Below are 21,660 nucleotides of genomic sequence, written 5' to 3'. Positions count from 1 at the left end.
AAAAATATAAAAAATTAGCCAGGTGTGGTGGCACACGCCTGTAGTCCTGGCTACTCAGGAGGCTGAGGCAGGAGAATCGCTTGAACCCAGGAGGCGGAGGTTGTAGTAAACTGAGATCGTGCCACTGCACTCCAGCCTGGGAGACAGTGCAAGACTCTGTCTCAAAAACAAACAAACAAAAAAATGGATTCTTTCAATCACAGTAACCCTGCCATCACCTCTGCTCTGCCTATGTACTTGGTAAGAAATGCACTAGATTGAGTCACAATCTAGGTCAGAGAATTGGACACAAGCACAAATGGCCTTGGCGAGAAGTTCTTCAGAAACCTGGATAACATCAGATTTTCAGATCTATGAAGGTAATCTCACTGGTACATTCAATAAACATTTATTAGCACCTGTGGAAAAGGCACAGAGGGGGATATAAGACTTTGTGAATCTGACCAACTGTGGAGGATTCATTACAGTCCAAAGGAATGGTCAGAGAAGCAGCCCCCAAATCACAACCATCCACCCAACAGACACCACAAAGTGCTGGTTTAGGGCAAGTAGCCAGTCTAAACATCCATTTAATTCCAATGGGAGAGAACAAACCATTTCAGGTCTTACCTATTCTAGACAACTCTCCCATAGCCTCCTATCAAATATGTTTTGATTCCAAACACCTTCTAGAACTTGGAAGATAATTTGTCTAACCCAGTCTATATTTTCTAACACCTGATAATGTGTAGTGGTAAATAAAGCCCAGCCCACAATTCCTATAGTCGAGACTCCAGGGGGAGTGGCTTCAGATCAGTGACAAATGAGCACCAACTCTGGCATGTATAGCATGGGTCACTGTGATAGGATGTTTCTCCCTACATGGCTTCTCTGATGTTGAACAAGGTATGAAATTCGGGTGAAGGCTTTTCCACATGCATTACACTGATAGGGTTTCTCACCAGTGTGGATTTTTTGATGTTCAATGAGGCCTGTATTCTGAGTGAAACTTCTTTCACACTCATTACATTTATAAGACATGGGAGTTTCAACATTTTCCAACTGGCTTTCCGTCCTACTTTTCCAGGCCTCTCCCTGCTCAGGTTCCTGAACATTTTTATCCCCAGTATGGATCCTCTGATGTCTCAGGAGATGTGAACTTCGCCTAAAGGCTTTGCCACACATACTGCACTGATACGGCTTCTCCCCAGTGTGGATTCTGTGATGTTCAAGGAGGCTGCAGCTCTGGCTGAAGGTCTTCCCACAGTCATCACACTCATAGGGCTTCTCCCCAGTGTGGGTTCTCTGGTGCTTGATAAGGTCTGAGCTGTGACTGAAGGCCTTACCACATTCTTCACACTCATATGGCTTCTCACCAGTGTGGACTCTCTGATGAATGACGAGGGCAGAGCTCCCAATGAAGGCCTTGCCACACTCCTCACATTCGTAGGGTTTCTCACCAGTGTGGATTCTCCTGTGTTTACTCAGGCCTGAGCTTTGAGCAAAACTCTTTCCACATTCATGGCAGATGTGCCGCCTCCCTCCCGTGGCATTTTTCTGCTTTCTTTGTAACCTGCCCTCCTGTTCACCAGCTTCTGCACATGTAGGAATCTGGACAATGTCTTCCCTCAGGTGGCACAATATCTTCCCATGCTCCTTTTCTTGAAGCTTCTCAGCTGGAGGCAAGTCCCTGCCCTTAGTCTGTTTTTCACCACCTGAAATAACAAATAACCGGCAATTGTGGGTTATGCCCTGCCATGGAAGGAAGCTCTGTGATGAGTACCAGGGAGGCAAGAATTACAGAGGTCTATAAATGCCTGGGATAAGGATTTAAGTGCTAGAATAAGAATGGGACTAAAAGGGGAGAACAGGAGTGCTGGGGAGGAGGGAGACCTAAGAATGGGAATGGAGCCATTGGAAAGGTACACACTGGGAGTGGAGGGAGTGGGTGGAAGATGGTGAGGATCCAGGACTATGCTGGGGATATATGTGGTCGTTCTAAGTTCTAAGAATAGCAAGGCAGGGCCATGCATCTAGGATTAGATACTAAAAGAGTTGAACAGAAAGTGACATTAAATGGAGCAAGTGGAAGGATTTCTGAAATACCTTTGAGAAACAGCGATTGGGAGGCTGAGGCTGGCAGATCACTTGAGGTCAGGAGTTCAAAACCAGCCTGGTCAACATGGTGAAACCCCATCTCTATTAAAAAAACAAAAATTAGCCAGGCATGGTGGTGGGTGCCTATAAGCCCAGCTAGTCAGGAGGCTGAAGCAGGAGAATAGCTTGAATATGAGAGGTACAGGATGCAGTGAGCCAAGATTGCACCACTGCACTCCAGCCTGGGTGACAGAGTAAGACTCAATCTCAAAAAAAAAAAAAAAAAAAAGAAAGAAAGAAAGAAATGAAACAGTGAAAGTGGAGACTCAGAAATTGGGCACTGATCAATGAAACAATAAAGACAGTTGTCTCGGCTCATATCCCAGGCAGAGGCAGGGTCCCCAAACAGAACTGGATTCAGTGCTGTGAATTTTATGCCACCAATGAGCTACGTGGCCTCAGACAAGTCAGGCAGTCTTCTCAGCCTCTGCACCCTCATCTCTGAGGTCAGGGTCTATAGTCAATGTCTAAGAACACCTCTAACTCTCACAATCTATGGTCCCAAGGCCCATTTTCTAAAGGCCCATTTCCTCTTCAGTCAGGGATAGGATCAGGAAAGAGTACATCATCATTTACTGGGCATCTCCTATGAGGCAAACCTGTACTTGGGACTGTATTGTCTTCAACCCATTTAACTCAACTAGAATACTGGCAGGGAGAGGAGAAAGCAAGGTCAGAAGGGATAAGCAGGCTGGGTGCAGTAGCTCATGCTCATGCCTGTAATTCCAGCATTTTGAGGGGCCAAGGCAGGAAGATTGCTTGAGCCCTGGAGTTTGAGACCAGCCTGGGCAACATGGCAAAATTCCATCTCGACAAAAAATAAAAATTAAAAAATTAGCCAAGCATGGTGGTGCATGCCTTTAGTCCCAGCGGTTTGGGAGGCTGTGGTAAGAGGATCACTTTAGCCCAAAAAGTTGAGGCTGCAGTGAGCCATGATTGTTCCACTGCATTCTATCCCGAGTGACTGAGCAAGACCCTATCTCTCAAAAACAACAACAAAAAAGGAGTAAGGAGCTAGTCAGTAACAGGTTTTCAGAAATGGTGATTGTGAATCCAAACACAATAGGGCTCAACAGCTTCCAACAACTCAACAGGTTCTAATGCACAAAGAATGCCAAGAAACCTTAACAGAAATTAGTGTCCTTTAGTCTTACCCAGGGAGACCAGGCTGCCATGGTTCTCCTGCTTTTCATCTCTACAGAGATTCCCCTGAGATGAATCCTGCTGTGTCCATTCAGGGGTGACGGTCAGGGCCACATCTTCCACTTTCAACAACCCCTAAAACAGTAGGTAATCCTATTGAAGAAGGGGCTGACCAAACTGGTGGAGTAGGGAAGATCTGGGAAGCACCCCCAATCCCCATCCCTGTCAAGAGCTAGTAATAAACAGGAAAAGCCTCTTAAGTGGGCACCTAAATAAAGTTAATGATAACCTCAAGATAGATGAGAAAATGCAGATCCCATTTGAGATCTGTATGGAGGATCTAGGATGGGAGTACAGGCGAATGGGGAGTAAGGAGTCTTCACAGGAAGCTCAACAGTAGTGAGGGGCACTGGGGGAGGGATAGGGGCTCCAGCTCACCTGGGACTCTGGAGTAAGCCTAGAAGCTACCACTGTATCTTCTCTGCAGCACCCTCCATGGGCAAGCACAGGGACCTGGAGAACTAAGAAGGAAAGAAGCTCTGTATGAGATGTACCCTGGCATTCAGCCTCCCTGCCTTGTGGAATCTAAGTTAAATAACTGGATTAATAGATTCCTGTCTCACGTGATTGAGCCCAGGAGTCTGAAGCTGCAATGAGCTGTGACTGGGCCACTGCACTCTAGCCTGGGCAACAAACTAAGACCCTGTCTCTCTAAATAAATAAATTCCTGCCAAACAAGTTTATACAGAGTGTACTCCTTTCCAAAATTCTTTGTCCCTACCTGCTGCAATCCTATAGCTAAACATACCTGTTGTGCTCTGCAGATACATGAAAACAATGCAAAAAGGCAGGATCCTTGTTAGCAGTTGTGAAATAAAAAGAACATAAAAATAAAAAAGTTTTCCATTTGAAGATCCTTTGAATTTTGCTAGATATAGGAGGAAAAATCGGATTTTGGGCGAGTATGTCCTTAGTAGCTGTTAAGGTGCTTTTCACTTTGGATTTGAAAAGCTAAGAGGAGTCAGACGAAGCTGGGCTATGAAAAGCAGAGTAAGGGTCTGGCTTTACAGGAAAGTAAAGAACTTCAGGTTTCCTTATTATTCCTTATATAACTTCAGGAAGCATGTATATTCCTCATATATTCCTTATATAACTTCAGGAAGCAAATTTTTAAAGGGGCACAAAACAGGTGGTTTAGGCTAGAACCTCTGTTGAAAAATAAAGATCTCATGTTGGCTAGAACATCCCAGTGATGTGTGTCTTGGGAACTTGTACATGTGTTTAAGACACATGAAAGGACATCTCAGAACATACAGCCATTTCCTATGCAGTGAATTTCATATTACTTTAATAACAGACCCAGGATTTAGAAGATTTATACCCTTTAATTTGCAATTGTCCTATAATTTATGAGATTGGCTGGTTGGCTTTACAAATTCTGTTTATTTTCTGCATAGGACTTCCCACTGTCATACGAATTGTATTATTAATGTGTTTATTTGCCATCTTCCCCACTTAAATGTAAGCTCCACTGGAACAAGAACAGTCTCACTGACCGTTCCATCCCCAGAGCTAACTGGCCACCACACTGGAGGCCTCCATAATTACAAGTTAAACAAAGAAGAACAAAGACAAGTAGCTGGTATACACAATGTGGTAGCTTACACCTATAATCCCAGCACCTTGGGGGGCCGAGGCAAAAGGATCACTTGAGCCCAAGAGTTTGAGACCAGCCTGGGCAACATGGTGAGACCTCATATCCACAAAAATTTTTTTAAAAAATTAGCCAGGCATGGTGGTGCACACCTATAGTCCCAGCTACTCAGGAGGCTGAGGTGAGAGGATCGTTTGAGCCCAGGAGGTGGAGGCTGCAGTGAGCTGAGATCGTGCCACTACACTCCAGCCTTGGTGAAACAGCAAGACCTGTCTCAAGAAAACAAAAACCAACACAACAAAACAAAATCCAAACAAGAACCAATTCTTTCCAAACCTAAGTTTTACTAATATCTTATATACTATGTCCAGTCTTGGTCGAAAAAGTTTTCCATCATTATGTTGGAAATACTCCTTTTAGTCTCAGTCTTAAATGAGAGTTGATCTGTCATGGGCATATACACCCATGAATTTTGTTGGCTATCCTTAAATGAAATTGGATGAAGTCTGCAGAATTCATACTGCCTAGAAAATAATCCTTACCTCTGTCTTGTAAGGGCTGGCATCCCAGAGATTCATGCTTGAGCAGAGCCTTCATTAGCTGAAATTGGCTACTTTGTGACTCTGGGGCTGGTGTCAACAATGCCATCTTGCAACAGAGCAGTTCTTGCCCCTGGTCAACACCTGAAACCTAGAAATCATTTGTTCTTATTTTCATTTATTCATCAAACACTTCCATAGAATTACCTAGGTGGCTGGCACTATTTCCAAGATCATTATAAATGTTAACTCATTTAACACAGAAAACAACAATCTTATAAGGGAGGTATTATTATACTCATTTTACTGATAGGGAAATGAAGGCATAGCCAGTTTAAGCAGCTAACAAATGGCAATGCTAGGATGGGAGCTCAGGTAGAATGATGCCAAAGCACATGTTCTTACCATTACTCTATGCTACTTCATATATACATTTGTGTTTTATGAAAACCCATTGGAAACTGGTGCAAAATTCTCAGAGAATATTGATACTTTTTATTATCTGAAAAGGGGATTACAATCTCTAGTTTACAGCATTTGGGGGACCCAAATAACATCACAGTATGTGAAATCACCTAACATGGCCTGGCATATGATATGTCCTCATTAAATGCAGGTTTACTTCCAGACATTTACAGTATTATAAAATTACAGTTTTGAAGTTACTTTCTCATGTGCAGCTCAGAATTTCCCACATCCTTTATAAAGAACGAAGGTAAGAGACTTGCACTGACTTTCCACCGTTACAGGGCTTGGGTGCAATAGACCCGAGTCAAGAACCTTGGTATCCAGCTCACCATTTAGAAGGCTCTGGCCACACAGGTCCTCTGAGGGTGTGTGCACAGGGACACAGGATGATGCAAAGAGGACACAGTCTCATAAAACAGGGAAGAACATGGAGGTAAAAGTAGGCCCATTTTCTACCATAGGTTCATAACCAGTGGTCCATGAACTCCTTCCCACGGAGTCCATGAACTTGAACAGGACAAAAACTAATCTTATTTTTAACTGGTCTTTAAGAGAAAGTTAGTATTTCCTTCAATTATGAATGGAAGCAACAAATCAAAGTAGCATAAGCAGTACCCAGGACTTTGTCACCAATAGAACCTGTAGATGTTTTTACATCACATTACAACCAGGCAAATAGATACTTATCACAGTTATAAGCCCTGTCCCTAGGTCTTATTTAGTGTACTAATTTAAAAAAACACATATATGACTTTAATACAAATTTAATACTTTACTAACTGTATGTTGATATGATTGTGTTCTTTTGTAACCCTTAATGGTTTATGTATTTGAAAAAAAGTATTCTGAGAAGGAGTCCGGGGACTTCACCTTACTGCCAAGGAGGTTCACGGTACAAAAAGAGATGGAGAACTCCTGGATCTTAAAGGAATGCCCCTCACTCCGATGTTGAGATTTCAGGAGGAAACAGACCACAGCGCTCAGATACTAAGTTCTTTCTACCTGCGGCGCCGGCTCATCCAGTTGCCTCTCCAAATACTCCAACAGCACCACCACCTCCTCCCCGCTCTCTGGATGCTGCTCCCGCACCCAGCTCTGCAGTTTCCCAGGCAGGATGGTCAGGAACTGCTCCAGCACCAGCAGCTCCAGGATCTGCTCCTTGCTGTGCATCTCAGGCTGCAGCCACTGTCGGCAGAGCTCTCGGAGCCGGCTCAGCGCCTCGCGGGGACCTGCAGCCTCCGGGTATCGGAAGCCTCGGAAGCGCTCGCGGGAGCCCTCAGAGCCCAGATCTGGGCTACTGGGAAAACCGGCCTCTTCTTCCTCCACCTTTATGACCAGAAGCTCCATCTTGTCTTCTGTAGACTGAGCATCCAGGGCTGTGCTTTCACTTAATTCTCTAGCCATCCTGGGCCAAGGCAGTACTCAGGCCTCACTCTAGCTTCCAGCGCTATTTCTGCAGAAGATTCCTGAAAGGTGGGAAATAATTATTAACCAGTAAACTTGCAAGTAGTCCCTTCTCTCCTGCCCAGGGGCCCAGAGACATCTCTGGGGAACTGCTGCAGAAATTTCTCCACGTTCAATGGTTCTGCAGCTTAATCCTCTACACCACCCCAAGCCTGAATCCCACAGTAAGGTTCCAAAGGATGTCCTGGGGTGATCCTGGACATCCCCAAGCCCCGGACTAATCAGGAAAAAAACTGAAATTGGTGAGGACCCAGGGCACTTCCTGGTCTCTCTAGGAAGCTCCTCTCAGTGACTTGCTCAGAGTTATCCCATTAACAAGCAGGTCTGTGGTTGTCTAAATTCTAAGACGACTCTAACGATTTCCTGCCCTAATCCTCAGGACTTTCAATATGAGATAGCAAGTCCAGACTGACTGGACTGATCCCAAGGAGCTGAATTCTACCGACAACCTCAATGACCTCATAAGTAGATTCCTCTCAGAGCTTCCAGATAAGAGCCCAGCCCTACCAACTCTTTGGCTTTGGCCTGGGAAGACCCTAATACTGAACTCAGCTGAGCCTGCCTGGCCTTCTGACCTAGAGAACTGGAACAAACAAGCTGATTTTTTCTTTTTTTTGCTTGTTTATTTTGAGACAGAGTCTCGCCCTGTCGCCCAGGCTGGAGCGCAGTGGCATGATCTCAGCTCACTGCAACCTCCACCTCCCATGTTCAAAAGATTCTCCTGCTTCAGCCTCCCAAGTAGCTGGGATTATAGGCGTGTACCACCATGCCCAGCTAATTTTTGTATTTTTAGTAGAGATGGGGTTTCACTATGTTCACCAGGCTGATCTTGAACTCCTGACCTCAAAAGATCTGCCTCGGCCTCCCAAAGTGCTGGGATTAAAGACATGAGCCACTGCACCCAGCCCAGATTTTGTTTTAAGCTGATAAATTTGAGGTAAATGTTATACAGCAATAGAAAACTAATACAATTGATTCTATATCTGCAGGTTCTGCATCAAGAGGTTCAATTAACCACAGCTGGAAAATATCTGGGAAAAACATAACAAAAACAACAATTAAAAAATACAAATAAAAATACAATATAACAAGGATTTACAAAGCATTTATATTGTATTTGGTTTATAAGTAATCTAGAGATGATTTAAAGTGTACAAGAGAAGCTGAGCCTGGTGCCACACTACTGCAGTCCCAGCTACTCAGGAGGAAGAGGCAGGAGGATCACCTGAGAGCCCAGGAGTTCAAGGATGCAGTAAGCTATGATTGTGCTGCTGTACTCCAGCCTGGGTAACAGTGTAGAGACTCCATCTCTTTAAAAAAAAAGTATACAGGAGGATGTGTGTAGGTTATAGGCAAATACCATATGCCATTTTATGTAAGTCTCGAGCATCCACAACTTTTGGTATCAGTGGGGATCCTGGAATGAATCCCCCATAGATAATGAAGGATGGCTGTACCAGGTCTTATCTGTGGTCAAGGTACTGCAGTGAGGGGAAGAAGAAGGATAGAAGGCCCTGGACCAAAAGAAATAGGACTGAATTAACAAACCTTGGCTGCCTGCTAGTGAGACCCTCAGTTATATCTGATGTGACACTTGCCCAAAAAACTGGCAAAATATTCACATTAAAAGTCAGCTGAAAGTAGGGTTTCTGCAGGTTCTTCTGATCCATGGGCTGGAGGCCCTTCAGTTTCAGAAACATCAAGGAAGCTGAAAACATCACCAAGCCCTTGCCCTGGAGAGAGCACAGGCTGCCCCTGGTCTTCGCCACCTCCTCAGTCTGCCACTCTCTTTCTTCCCCTTCAAGACTGAACTTGAAAGAAAGCCCTCAGTCCCTGATTCTAGTCCTCACCTCCTACTAAGCCTTCCACACACTGTAGGCTGCAAATTGCCAACACCACTAAGATTTCGCCTGCAGAAGTAACCAAAGAGACTTCCCTCAATTCCCATTTTCCATGGCCTCTTATCAGGCAACTGGGCTGAGGATACTGCCCACTTCCAGAAACTCACTTGTCCTTTGTTTCAAGAACCTTCCTTTCTCCTGCTTTCCTCCTTCCTGGTTCTTCTCACCTCCCATCATAATCTGGTTAAGTGTTCTGAACCCAGGTTTCCTGAGGTCGTCATCATCCTGGTTTTACTACCTACTAGCTCTGTGCCTCCCTTTCCTTATCTGTAATAGGGATAGTGATAGTAGATAGGGCCATTGTAAGCATTAAGTGAGTGTATAACGTCCGTATAACAGTGCCTGGTATGAGGACATAAGGAACATGGCTGTGCTGCAGCCAGGCAGGCATAGGCCGAGGTAAACATCCTGCATGACTCAGTGGGATTGGAGCGCAGGCACACAATTCCGTGCATTATACAATCACAGTTATGTAGCCATAACCTGGGGAGGCTCATCAACTGGCTCTAAGACACTGTTGTGAGGTGTATAAATGCAGCACTGACACTGTGAAAGAGCTGCTGAGTAAAGCCATGTCCCATCTACCTGCTGTCTCTCGAGTGTTCTTCCAGCTCCCTGCCCCCCCATCCACCTACTCCCCTCAGACCTCAGCTGGGGCTTGAACCTGACATTTGGCATAGTGGGCAGGATGAGGTGAGTGGGTCTCCAGCTCCCAGGCTCCCGGGCCGGCTATGCAGCCACAGCATGAGCTGTGGCACCCAGTGGCAGCCGTGGTGCGAGGATGGGCTCTGGTGGAAACATGGGCGACACTGGACAGGCCCTCCACAAGTGTGGAGAAGGAGCTGAAGCACCTGGAAGTGCACAGCACTGAGGAGTGTGCCTTTGCCAACAGAGTCAGATGGGCATTTGTGACTGTGCTGCAAGAAGTGCATGCCCAGTCTCTGCTGGACGCAACGCAGGGAGGAGGAAGAACCTCCATTACAGGCTCACCCAGTGGTCTGCCAGAAAATAGAGCATGAACAGCCACTGGGCCCCAAGGGTGGGCCTAGAGACCCCCTACCATAGTGAAGCACATTTCATATAGTGTTTGTACCCCCACTGAGTTGCGGGAGTTATGTAAGCAGTGCCAGTAGCATCTGGGGGAGCCCCTCCCTGCCTGAATTCTCTCTCTCTGGGACAAAGGAGCTGATCCATTTCCTGCTCCGCCTCTGAGATGGAAAAGCTGGCTTCTTTAATTACAGTGTGGACTGATGCCAGTGAAATACCAGAAACTGTCAGTAGATGGCAGTCGTATACAGACTTGTGCAAGTCATTCGTGAAAAGGACATTGCTGGGTGACTCGGTCCCACCGGAGCGTTCCAGCTCAAAGATTACCTGCTGCAGTCAGGCAGAAATGTAAAGCCTTTCCTGTTTGATTGGGAACTGGCCAAGCTGCCGGACTTAGGGGGACAACGGACAACCAAACGCCATATGTGGACTCGGCAATCTACTGGTCCCTAAACCTGAATCAGTTTCCGGGCAGAGCTGCATTTATTGACAGTTATGAAAGCTGGTCAGTGAAAGTGAAACCTGTACCTTCGGACCTTGGCATCGGCCGCTTGGCTCCCCGCTTATGCACTGTGTATGTCTCTCCCATGCCTGAGGACAGGCTGGGGTGGATGTTTTGCACGGCTTGGCAGCTGTGCCATCTATCATGGATTTGATAGACCACCTGACAACAGAACTGGGATGGTGCCACTGTGTGGTGGACTTGGCCAATGCATTCCTCTTAATGGACATTGCTCCAGAGAGCCAGGAACACTTTGCCTTCATGGGAGGATGATGATGGACTTTCACAGTGTTGCTGCAGGGATATATGCATAGCCCCAACATATGTCATGATCTTATTAATGATGTTATTATATTAACCTCTGATTCTCTTGCAGATTTAGAAGCAGCAACGCAGCCTCTTGCCTGGAATTGGGATGATGCGGCTGAAACCACCTTCCTGGCAGCCAAACAGGCTATTCAGCAGGCACAAGCCCTATGGGTAGCTGATCAGGGGCACCCATTTAAACTTGATGTGCATGTGACCACAGATATTTTTGACTGGGGCTTATGGCATTGCACAGAGCTCTTTAGAATGCCAGTAGACTTTTCATCCCAACTTTGAAAGGGAGCTGAGCTCCGGTATTCCTTGACAGAGGAGTTAGTAACTGCATATGCTGCCCTTTAGACTCATGACAGCCTGGCAGGACGGGCTACAGTCGTTGTGTGCATGACTTACCCAACAGTAGGGTAGGTATGCTCATAGGTAACAACCTGCACACTGGGATGGCACAGACATCCACTTTTGCAAAGTGGGGTGCCTAAGCCTACACGGAACAGCAAAGTATGCTAAGTCAAGTCCCTTAGCAGCACAATTACAAGAAGTCTTAGTACCTACTATCCTAATGCAAGATAAGGCTATGGGACCTGAGGCACCCCTAGACCCTGAGCCTTCATCTTTTAAGGAAGGGCATCCCTGCATTCCCAATAGGGCGTGGTACACAGATAGGTCTAGCCAGGGTGCTACTGCTGCCTGGACTGCTGTTGAAGCCCAGCCTAGTACTGACACCCTACGGTTTGATACCAGGTGTGGACAAAGTAGCTAATAAGCTGAACTCAGGGCAATGTAAATGATGATCACCAAGAAGGTGACACCTATGGTAATCTGCACCAATAGCTGGGCAGTTTATCAAGGCTTAACCTTGTGGCTAACTACCTAGAAGTTACAGAAGTGGTTAGTCACTGACCCATGTAGGGCCAGGCCATGTGGCCAGACCTATGGGAGAAAGGATGACTTCCTCTAACCAGGTATGGGGACAAACGGTAACCTGTTGTTGCCTGCCCCAATGCCCCTAAAGGTAGGGAAGCAAAAAACCTGGCTTAATATATAAAGCAACATCGGGGTAACATCACCATGGGGTGGTTGCCTACTATAACCTGAAATTATTGCTCCCTGTATTACTACTGTGGCCCGAGTGCCTACAGCTTATGTGTCAAGCCTCTATGTATACACTGGGCCTGTGTGCCCAGAGCCTATGTGTCAGACTTACGTGTCAAGCCTGTGTGTATGTATCAGCCCTGGGTGCCGAAAGTGTATATGTCAGGCCTGCGTGCCAAACCTATATATTGGGCCTGTGTACCTAAAAACTTATGTCTCCCTCGGCCAAGGGGGTGGAGTGTAAGGTAAAAATGGATGTGCTTTGGTCAAGAACAGGCTGAGGCAGATATGCAGGCCAGTGTGACTCAGCGAGTCTCGAACGCAGGCGCACCACTCCACTTGTTATATAACCTGTTTGTGTAAGCTCATACTTGGCTCACAGCCACTATTGTGTGTAAATGGTATAACTGCCCTGCTGACACTGTACATAGGACTCATGCCCAGAGAGAGAGGGAAAAACTGCTGACTTTGGAAGAGAGAACTGGCTGTCTTGCAGACCGACAGAGGGGAGCCAGGAATTAACAAGTGTGCCAAGGAGTACAGCTGTAAGTGTGGGAGCGGCAGAAGCCACAGAGCCGGTTGCTGAGAAGGGCTGTGGTCGGAGGAGGCACCCGAGACAGAGGCAGACAGTGTGAGAGCTGCAGCAGCTGCTGCTGACTAAAATCATATTTTACCTGTCTACAGCCCCAAGTGTTCTTTCAACTATCTGCCACCTATCCAACAACTCCCCTCGGACCTCAGTATGGGCTGGAACCTGACACTTGGCATGACAGTGGTAAGTACCATATACATATTGGCTAATAGTATAATTCACTGGTCTTTCTTTTTTTAAATAAGAGTAGGCCTGGTGGTTCTGTTCTTGACCTTTTCTTTTCTCTATCCACAGTCTTCCCCAGAGCTATGTTTAATCACTTGCAAGGTTTTAACTTCTATTTCTAGGCTGTAGACTCCTGATGCCTATCCTGAGCTGCCTCCCAGATAGTCCTATATGGAAATCTTGCAAACAAATCCAATTCAATATGCCCCAAATCAAACTGATTTTCTTGCTTCCTAATCTACTCCTTCCTCAGTATGGTATTCTCTAGAAACAATAGCACCAGCCACCAGGTTTCCTCAGAGTCATTACTTTGTAATGGATGATTTCTATATTTTAGGAGGGAAAAGTAAGATATTCTGAAAGACAGCCTATCCCAGAAGCCATGAGACCTGGGCCTGATCTAAGAGGGAAGGGAAACCTGAGATTCCTGTGAACCAGCTGGGACTAGATTTTAAACTAGAAGTGAGTGACTGCAAAAATTATTTGACTGGACTCAGATGTCAGTAAGTCTGTCTTTACTCAGTGGAATGGAGAGGCTAGAAAATGTAAGGCTGCGCCGGGCGCGGTGGCTCACGCCTGTAATCCCAACACTTTGCGAGGCCAAGGTGGGCGCATCACAAAGTCAAGAGATCGAGACCATCCTGGCCAACATGGTGAAACCCCGTCTCCACTAAAAATACAAAAATTAGCTGGGCATGCGTGGTGGCAGGCACCTGTAGTCCCAGCTACTTGGGAGGCTGAGGCAGCAGAATTGCTTGAACCTGGGAGGCAGAGGTTGCAGTGAGCCAAGATCGTGCCATTGCACTCCAGCCTGGCAACAGAGCAAGACTGTCTCAAAAAAAAAAGTAAGGCTGGTAGAGGTTACAAAGGGAAAAACAATTCCAAATCTGTATCCTGAACCTCTATTCCTCAGGCCAACTCTCTATAGTTCAAAGGATGGTAGGGAATAGAAGGAAATTAGGAAACTGAGAGAACCCATTGATTGTTACAAATGAAAAGTACCAGAAAACACTTCCTCCTAATAAGCTGCCACAAGAGATCTGGGGCACTGCTACATGAGCTAATAATACCAAAATAAGTGACCCTAAATCTAATCTAGTCTTTAGATCCAAATACCAGTGTACAGGCAAAATATAGGAAAAAATTATATTAAAGGCTTTCAAACTTTGTTACATATTAGAATCACTAGGGAACTTTTAAAACTCCTAATGCCTTGGGTACAATCAAGATCAATCAGGCTGGGTGCAGTGGCTCACACCTGTAATCCCAGCACTTTGGGAGGCTGAGGCAGATTGCCTGGAGTCAGGAGTTCAAGAACAGTCTGGCCAATATGACGAAACCCTGTCTCTACTGAAAATACAAAAATTAGCTGGGCGTGGTGGTACACACCTGTAATCCCAGCTACTTGGGAGGCTGTGGCATGAGAATCACTTGAGCCTGGGAGGTGGAGATAGCAATGAAAAAAAAAAAATCAATTAAATCACTCTCTGGGGGTGGGACTCAGCATCAATAACTTTTAAAACTTTCTAGGTGATTCTAATGTGCAGCTGAGTTTGAGATCTAATAAGTTAAAGATACTAAAAAGAAGCAATCGACCAAATCCAGAATGTGAGGCATTTTATAAAACAGAAGGTTCAAGTTCCTCAACAAATAAATGGTATTTTTACCAAACGGAGTGGGAGGGAATGGGAACAGTCAATAGATTAGGAGACTGAACAGACTTATCAAATAAATGCAAATGGTGAACCATATTTGGACCCCACTGAAAACAACTGTAAAAAGACTGTAAAAAAAAAAAAAAACTGTAAAAATATTTGAGACAATTATTTGAAAATCAAGATAATGATATCAAGGAATTAGTCAATTTTGTTGCGTGTGATGATACTATGATTATATCAAGATAAAAGTCCTTATATATAAGAAATTGACACTGAAGTACTTGTACTTGTGAGTGAATTAAAATGTTTCCATCTGCAATTTGTTATAAAATGAAAGAGAGGAGGGATGTAATGAGGAAAAAAAAAGAAATAAAGAAAGAGGGGGAGAGGGAGGGAGGGAAAGGAAGACAAAGGAGGGAGAGGGAAAAAAAGGAGAGAGGGAAAGAGGGAACAAGTAAAAGGGAAGGAGGAAGACAGAAGGGAAGGAGGAGGAGAAGGGAAGGAAAGACAGGGGAAAGGAGGGAAAAGAAGAATGAAAATGACCAGAAGATGATGGCTGAAGCCGAGTCATGGTTATATTGGTGTTCACTGTAACATTCTCTCTACAATTAAATGTGTTTAAATTTCTCTCCAAAATTTTAGAAAATTGAACAAAGTCCTAACTTCCTTCCTTCCTGAATAATACAGTCAAAAAGCATTAAGGTAGGGTCAAAGAAGGCAAGAGAGAGCCATAGCCCAACCCAGAGTGAATCTGGAGCCCAAGTGGAATGAGGAGGGTGTCCACGGTGGGAAAGGGAGGAAGTCTATGGCAGGTAAACAACACTGATACATTTATATCATTTATTCCACAAACTCCATTTAGGTTTCACTACCTGGACCCTACTTGGATCTGAGCCAAACTGATCACAGTGGGAAGGCACAAGATTGGGAAATTGGTTGCAAACCCAAATTATTTATCAAATCAGTAAATATACTGACGATAAGGAAAGGAAAGTTTCTCATTAACAGAAAAGAGTTACAAGTCTAGAAAAGAGAGTTAACCCTGTCGAAGTTGGGTTGAAATGAAGGGTGTTAGTATGAAGCCAGTTTCAGGCTAGGGCGTTCCTGGAAGCTCAAAAACTGGTGCATCTCCAGCACTAAGCAGGACACCAGATTTTTGCTAAAACCAGGGGTCCTCGTCCTTTTTCACTATTACAAACTTCTATTGTTCCTCCTACTCTCCAGCCAAGGAAAAGGTACCCCCGAATCTTAAAGCCTTTGGGAGTTTGAGTATCACAACGTACAACACAAACCAGTTTTGGTCTTTGCTTTGGGATAGGCTCTTTTTCAGAGTATCTTATTTTTCCCTCCTAAAATATAGAAATAATCCATTACAAAGTGAATTGATGAATGACACTAAAATTGAAAGCAACCGTACAAAAACCAGTAATTAAAGATAATGTGTCATCATAGTTATAAATAATAATGGTACTACTAATAAAAGCAAATCTTTAAATCATGCTTACTCTGCACCTTACACATATTAATGCATTCAATCCTCACAACAACCCAGTGAGTTAAGGAATATTATCCCCATTTTGCAAAATAGTAAAATGAGGCAGAGAGAGGTTAGGAACTAGTGAAAAGTCACACAGCCAATAAGTGGCAGAGGCAGGATTCGAATCAGGTAATCTGACTCCAACGTTCCGGCTCTTGGCCAGTACCACACAATAATTTAAAGACCTTGAAACTGACCTTGTTACCAGGCAGTGCAAAAATGTAACGGCTCCCATTTTCGAGGCTTGTCTATGTGACCCATGCATCCTGTCTCCAGACACCCTCAAGAACCGACCCAGACACTCGGTAACGGCTCTAAACAAGGGACACTCATATTGGGCTCTACGAGGGAACGCCGAGCACCATTTCGTTCAGACGCAGAGCGCCCCTCCCTCCCCCACGGCTTCTCGCAGGGGTCTCCGTCCTTGGGAGCCGAGGCTGCAGGAATTGGGGAGGGAAGGGCCTCTCTCCACAAATTCACACACACACACACACACCCCCCTGCAAACGCACCTCTACCAGGGGACAAAAAAACTGCAGGACCGACAGGAGGAGAGCCGCGGGATGAGATTTAACCCCACAGTGGAAGGCGGACGCCCAACTGGCGTCCGCTACTCACCCCATACTCACAAAGTGCTCGAAACTAGCAAACCACCCGCAAGGCGGGGCACAGAAGCCACTTCCGGGCCTCTCTAGCCACCTCCCTGATAGACTCTGTCGTTTGCTAGCTCGACATTTCGTTTCCCCTCCCCTTTTGCTATTAAAGAGGCTTTTCATTTTTTTATTTTTCCAGCTATAACTAAGGGAGAAAGGCAAGGTGCAGAACTCTTTCCATAATTTGCTATATTTGCGAATAGAAGAGAGTAAAAAGAATCTAAACTATGCTTGCCTGTGTGGCACAAAGAAGCTCTGGAAAAATCGGAAAATTAATAATCGTGGTTACCTATGAGAGGTGAACGGTCAGAAACTGAATGAAAAGGGGGACAAGAGTGAGAAGGAAAGTGTTAGGGTACATGTTTTAAATGTACTTTTAATTTTAGAGTTGATTGCATTGCCTAATTAAAATATGAATTCTAAATACATGAATTTTAAGGAGTATGCTGCGTGGTTTACATAGAAAATCCAAGATAATCTAACACTCAAATTACGATGATTAATAAGAGAGTTTAGCAAGGTGGCTGAACTTTTTAAAATTCATGTTCACAATCACATTCTTCATCAAAATTATAAAAATATAATTTTTAAAAGACAGCTATCACAGAAGCAAAGAAACACAAAAGATACCTGAATACACAAAAGATACATTAGAAACTTTATTCATTAAGGATAAGTATGTGAAATATATACCATGTCTATATATATGAGAACTCAATATCATAAAGATATAATTCCTTCCTAAAATAATACACAAATTCAGTACAAAGCAAATCAAGATTCCAATTATGCTCGGTGGAACTTGACTAGTTGATTTTAAATTTATATGGAATAATTAAAGAGTGATGAATCCATTTTTAAAACAAATGAAGGAGCTGCAGAAACTTGCCCTATATAATTTATTATAAATTCATAGCAGCTAAGACAATATAGTATTTGTACAACTACAGACAAATAGACCAGTGAAACAGAACTGAGGACTGAGCAACAAACATGTATGTGTGGCTGCTTGATATATGACGGAAATTGCATTACAAATCGGTGAGGAAGAAAGGAGCTACTTGACAAATAGTACTGTAATATTTGGATATCTAAATGGAAAAAAAATAAAATTGGGTTTCTACTTTATATGTTGCACAAAAAATCAAGTCCAGTAAGCAAACTTTCAGACTTTTAAAAGAAAATTTAGAATCATTGCTCTTTTTTCTATTCACAAGTTTGCTTCTATAGAATCATTTTTTATGAGCTCAAGTAAAGCAAGATTTCTTTTAAACTGCACAAACATACAAACTATAAGGAAAACAATAAATAAATTTGACCTCATTAAAAATTAAAACTATATCAAAAGATACTAGAAACTAATGGAAAAGACAGTTAAATTAAAAGGTTGGGAGAAGATATTTGCAACACATACCATCAACAAAGGATCAGTCCACTGAATATATAATTAACATCTCCAAATGAGTAAGAGAGAAGAAGTCAACAATCATGTAGAAAAAAAAAAAAAAGGCAAAAAATATGCACAGGCAATTCCCAGAGAGGAATCTTGAATGACCAATAAACATAAGCATATATAGTTAATCATTAGCAATTAAATAAAGGCAAATTGTAAATCATTTTATACCAACACTGACAAGAATGTGAAAATTTTGAGATTCTCATACATAGTTGCTGGGACTATAAATTGGTACACTCATCTAAAAAAGCAATTTTGAATTATATAGTAAAGTTGAAATATATGGTAAACCTGAAAATGATACACACATTGGCCCAGCAGCTTCAACGGACTTACCCTGTAGGAGCTCTTGTACATAAACAAAAATGTTGACTAGTCTAGGCCAGACATAGTTTCAGATGCTCAGGATATAACAAGGGCAATAAAAGGTAAAGACCCCTGTTCTCATACAGCTAATGTTCCAAGGGAGACTGAATCAAAAATAAATAAATAAATAAATAAAATAAACAAAAACAAAGAAAAGAATTAAGCAGAATAAATAAATACATAAACTGGAATGGAAGTTGATAAGCACTGTGATTTTAAAAAGGGAAAGGAGAGGAAGAAAAAGAAGAAAATCAGGGTAGAGAGATGAGAAGTCCTGGCATGAGAGGGGGCTAACTTCAATATAAATAAGATGGTGTAAGTCTGGTGACATTTTGGCCAAGATCTGAAGGAGATGAAGGAGTTAGCCCTCTGCATATCTAAGGAAGAGTGTTCCTGGTAGAGGAAACAGCAAGAGAGCCAGATTGGCTGAGGTGGAGTGAACAATAGAGGGTATCAGACATAAGGTTACTCTGGGATTTTTAAGCAAGAATTTTAGTGAGTTGTGCTTTCAGGAATAACACTCAAGAGAAGTTAAAGAAATAGGGCTAGGCAGAGTAGTTGAGCTGTGGTGCAGTTACAAGAGAGGCTCCAGCTGATCCTCTCAGGAGCTCAAGGGATGGGACAGTCCTTAAGAATTGCTTTGCCTTGATGTAAGGGGCATGAGGTGGAAGGAATGTAACCTTCTGTGAGGCAACTTTTTGACCAAGGAAAATTCCCAGAGACAGGCTCAATTAAGAGACATCAGCTACCTACTCTCCTGCTTGTTTGGTATAGTAAGAAACGGAATTAACTATTCCAGAGGAATATTTATAATTTCCTTTCTTCCTGAGGAAATTTATAAGAATAGATTAGTAAAAAGATTTACAGTTTCTAGTGTTGTAGCATATCTTAAAGTCATAAAGGATATTTACTGTCTCTCTCCTCTACTATCCATTCTAGATTCCCCTCATCCTTTACTATCATCTGTGATCATTTAGGTAGTTTACCTGGTAGGTGACCAAAACACTCTGGTAACTATGTTCCTTTCAGATTGTGGCTGTTGCACTTGTCCATTTAATAATAAAGATTGTACCGAGGAGGCTGAGTGCCATGGCTCACACCTATAATCCCAGCACTTTGGGAGTCTGAGGCAGGTGAATCATTTGAGGTCAGGAGTTCAAGACTAGCCTGGACAACACAGTGAAACCCCATCTCTACTAAAACCACAAAAATTAGCCAGGTGTGGTGGCGGGTGCCTGTAATCCCAGCTACTCAGGAGGCTGAGGCATGAGAATTGCTTGAGCCTGGGAGGCAGAGGTTGTAGTGAGCTGAGATCATGCCACTGCATACTGCATTCCAGCCTGGGAGACACAGAGTGAGACTCAGTCTAAAAAATAAATAAATAAAAATAAATAAAAATAAAAATAAAAATAAAAAGATTGTACTGAGGAGAAGCAAGAAGCAAGAGACAACCTAATGGATAACATGAGTGACAAACCACTTTTCCCTGTCCCCACTGTGTAACAGCAGCCTTACCTTCTCTTGATATCGGAACCATCAACTTCTGCCAGGGTGGTGACTCCTCTTCTTGTCTGCTGATGTCAGAAAAAGGAGGCGAAAAAATCTGTGTGGCAGCCCTACCTTTCCGTTTACAGGGACTCCGTATTTGTCATGGTGAAAATGTTCTTCTAGGAACAAAGACTTTTGGACTCACAGAGCCTAGAATCAAGAGGGTACACAGAAAGCACATCTTTCCCTATGTGGATCACTAGGAGTGAGGGAATTCAGAGCTACTTATACTTTGTTCCCAGGCATGTATACTTGCATACTAGGAAACAAACACTATATAATAATTATTGTTTTAGGGTGTTTATACTTTGCTCTGGAGGATGACACCCCATTGTTTCAGGGTATCATATGTAAGTTGGCACTTTAGCTATGCTTTCAAAGCTATGCTCTATCTGGCCAGCATGCTCCTGGTGGCTAAGCGTGTGATAGAACCAGTGGATCCCATGGTCATGTGCTCACTGCTACACCTTCTTTGAACCTATGTGAAGTTATGCCAGATCCTATGTCAGTGGATCAGTGATTCTGTATGTTCTTGGATAATAGTACTAGCTGAGTCCTGTGAGCAGAAGAGGCAAACCCACACCAGAATATTTGTTAATTCTAGTGATTCAAGATGAATCAGTTGCCACTGATGGGATTGGTCCCTTCATGATGTGTTACCGTATCAATACTCAATATTAATTTTTGTTGCAAGTAAGTTGGACATTCAGTTATAGCCAGGCGCCACTGAGCGGGGAGAGACCATGCTGTTAGGCATAGATAGCCTCCATCTCTGCTGCTATGTTTACCTTGTTCATGAGTCCATCCTGCCAGCACTGGGGTAGCTAATGATGGAGGCTGGTTAATATAAACCAGCAAGGTCATTCTGTCTGCTTATTTGTTCATTGCCTTTTCCATGGTGAATGTTCTATAATGGATTTTAATGTGTACAACAGAGATCTTTGGACTTTCTTCCCACTCTTATAGGTCCATCCACATGACTCTTTCCCAGACCTCTTTGTTTTCAATCTTCCAATCATTTTTCTTTCCTTTCTTTCTTTTTTCTTTTTCTTTCTTTCTTTTTTTTTTTTTTTGAGACACAGTTTCACTGTGTTGCCCGGGTTGGAGTACAGTGGTGCAATCTCAGCTCACCGCAACCACCGCCTCCTAGGTTCAAGCAGTTCTTTTGCCTCAGCCCCCTATGTAGCTGGGACTACAGGCACATGCCACCATGCCTGGCTAATTTTTTCTCTCTTTTTTTTGTAGTTTTAGTAGAGAACTGGTTTCACCATGTTGACCAGGCTGATCTGGAGTTCCTGACCTCAAGTGATCCACCTGCCTTGGCCTTCCAAAGTCCTGGGATTACAGGTGTTAGC

General features: G+C 43.7%; 2 protein-coding genes across 7 annotated transcripts in view; one reads left to right on the top strand and one right to left on the bottom strand.

The window, feature by feature from the left end:
* The window catches only part of ZSCAN12 (zinc finger and SCAN domain containing 12), a 61,024-nt gene that overhangs the window by 31,289 nt on the left and 8,075 nt on the right, over positions 1–21,660 (top strand). For 2 of the 3 annotated variants that reach the window (XM_021937061.2, XM_021937063.2), the window contains exon 8: positions 11,231–13,045. The gene's annotated coding sequence lies outside the window, so the exon portion shown is untranslated. The remainder of the gene's footprint in view (positions 1–11,230; positions 13,046–21,660) is intronic. The other variant, XM_021937062.2, reaches the window with a different exon arrangement.
* ZKSCAN3 (zinc finger with KRAB and SCAN domains 3) lies at positions 373–21,359 on the bottom strand. 4 transcript variants are annotated; one of them, XM_021937067.2, is made up of 7 exons: positions 21,094–21,359; positions 20,273–20,455; positions 6,943–7,406; positions 5,476–5,623; positions 3,718–3,800; positions 3,291–3,414; positions 373–1,694 (listed from the first exon to the last, which is right to left on the bottom strand). In XM_021937067.2, exons 3-7 carry the CDS (start codon positions 7,342–7,344, stop codon positions 835–837), a joined length of 1,617 nt encoding a protein of 538 aa, XP_021792759.1. In that variant the 5' UTR covers positions 7,345–7,406; positions 20,273–20,455; positions 21,094–21,359; the 3' UTR covers positions 373–834. The 4 variants fall into 4 exon arrangements, with proteins under 4 accessions (XP_021792759.1, XP_021792757.1, XP_021792758.1 ...); XM_021937065.2 differs by lacking the exons at positions 20,273–20,455; positions 21,094–21,359 and adding an exon at positions 16,795–17,483; XM_021937066.2 differs by lacking the exons at positions 20,273–20,455; positions 21,094–21,359 and adding an exon at positions 16,901–17,483.

This window comes from Papio anubis, chromosome 6 (assembly GCF_008728515.1).
Source record: "Papio anubis isolate 15944 chromosome 6, Panubis1.0, whole genome shotgun sequence".
In the NCBI taxonomy this organism is placed as follows: Eukaryota; Metazoa; Chordata; class Mammalia; order Primates; family Cercopithecidae; genus Papio; species Papio anubis.
The sequence above is the reverse complement of the archived record's forward strand: the minus strand, read 5'-3'. Positions and strand labels throughout refer to the sequence as shown.

Bases quoted from the DNA above. Each gene is read 5' to 3' on its own strand.
- ZKSCAN3 (XM_021937067.2), bottom strand. From the start codon at position 7,344: ATGGCTAGAGAATTAAGTGAAAGCACAGCCCTGGATGCTCAGTCTACA. The intron at 5,624-6,942 runs GTAGAAAGAACT...AATGATTTCTAG, and splicing joins TGGATGAGCCGGCGCCGCAG to GTTTCAGGTGTTGACCAGGG. The intron at 3,801-5,475 runs GTAAGGATTATT...TTTCCTTCTTAG, and splicing joins CCAGCCCTTACAAGACAGAG to TTCTCCAGGTCCCTGTGCTT.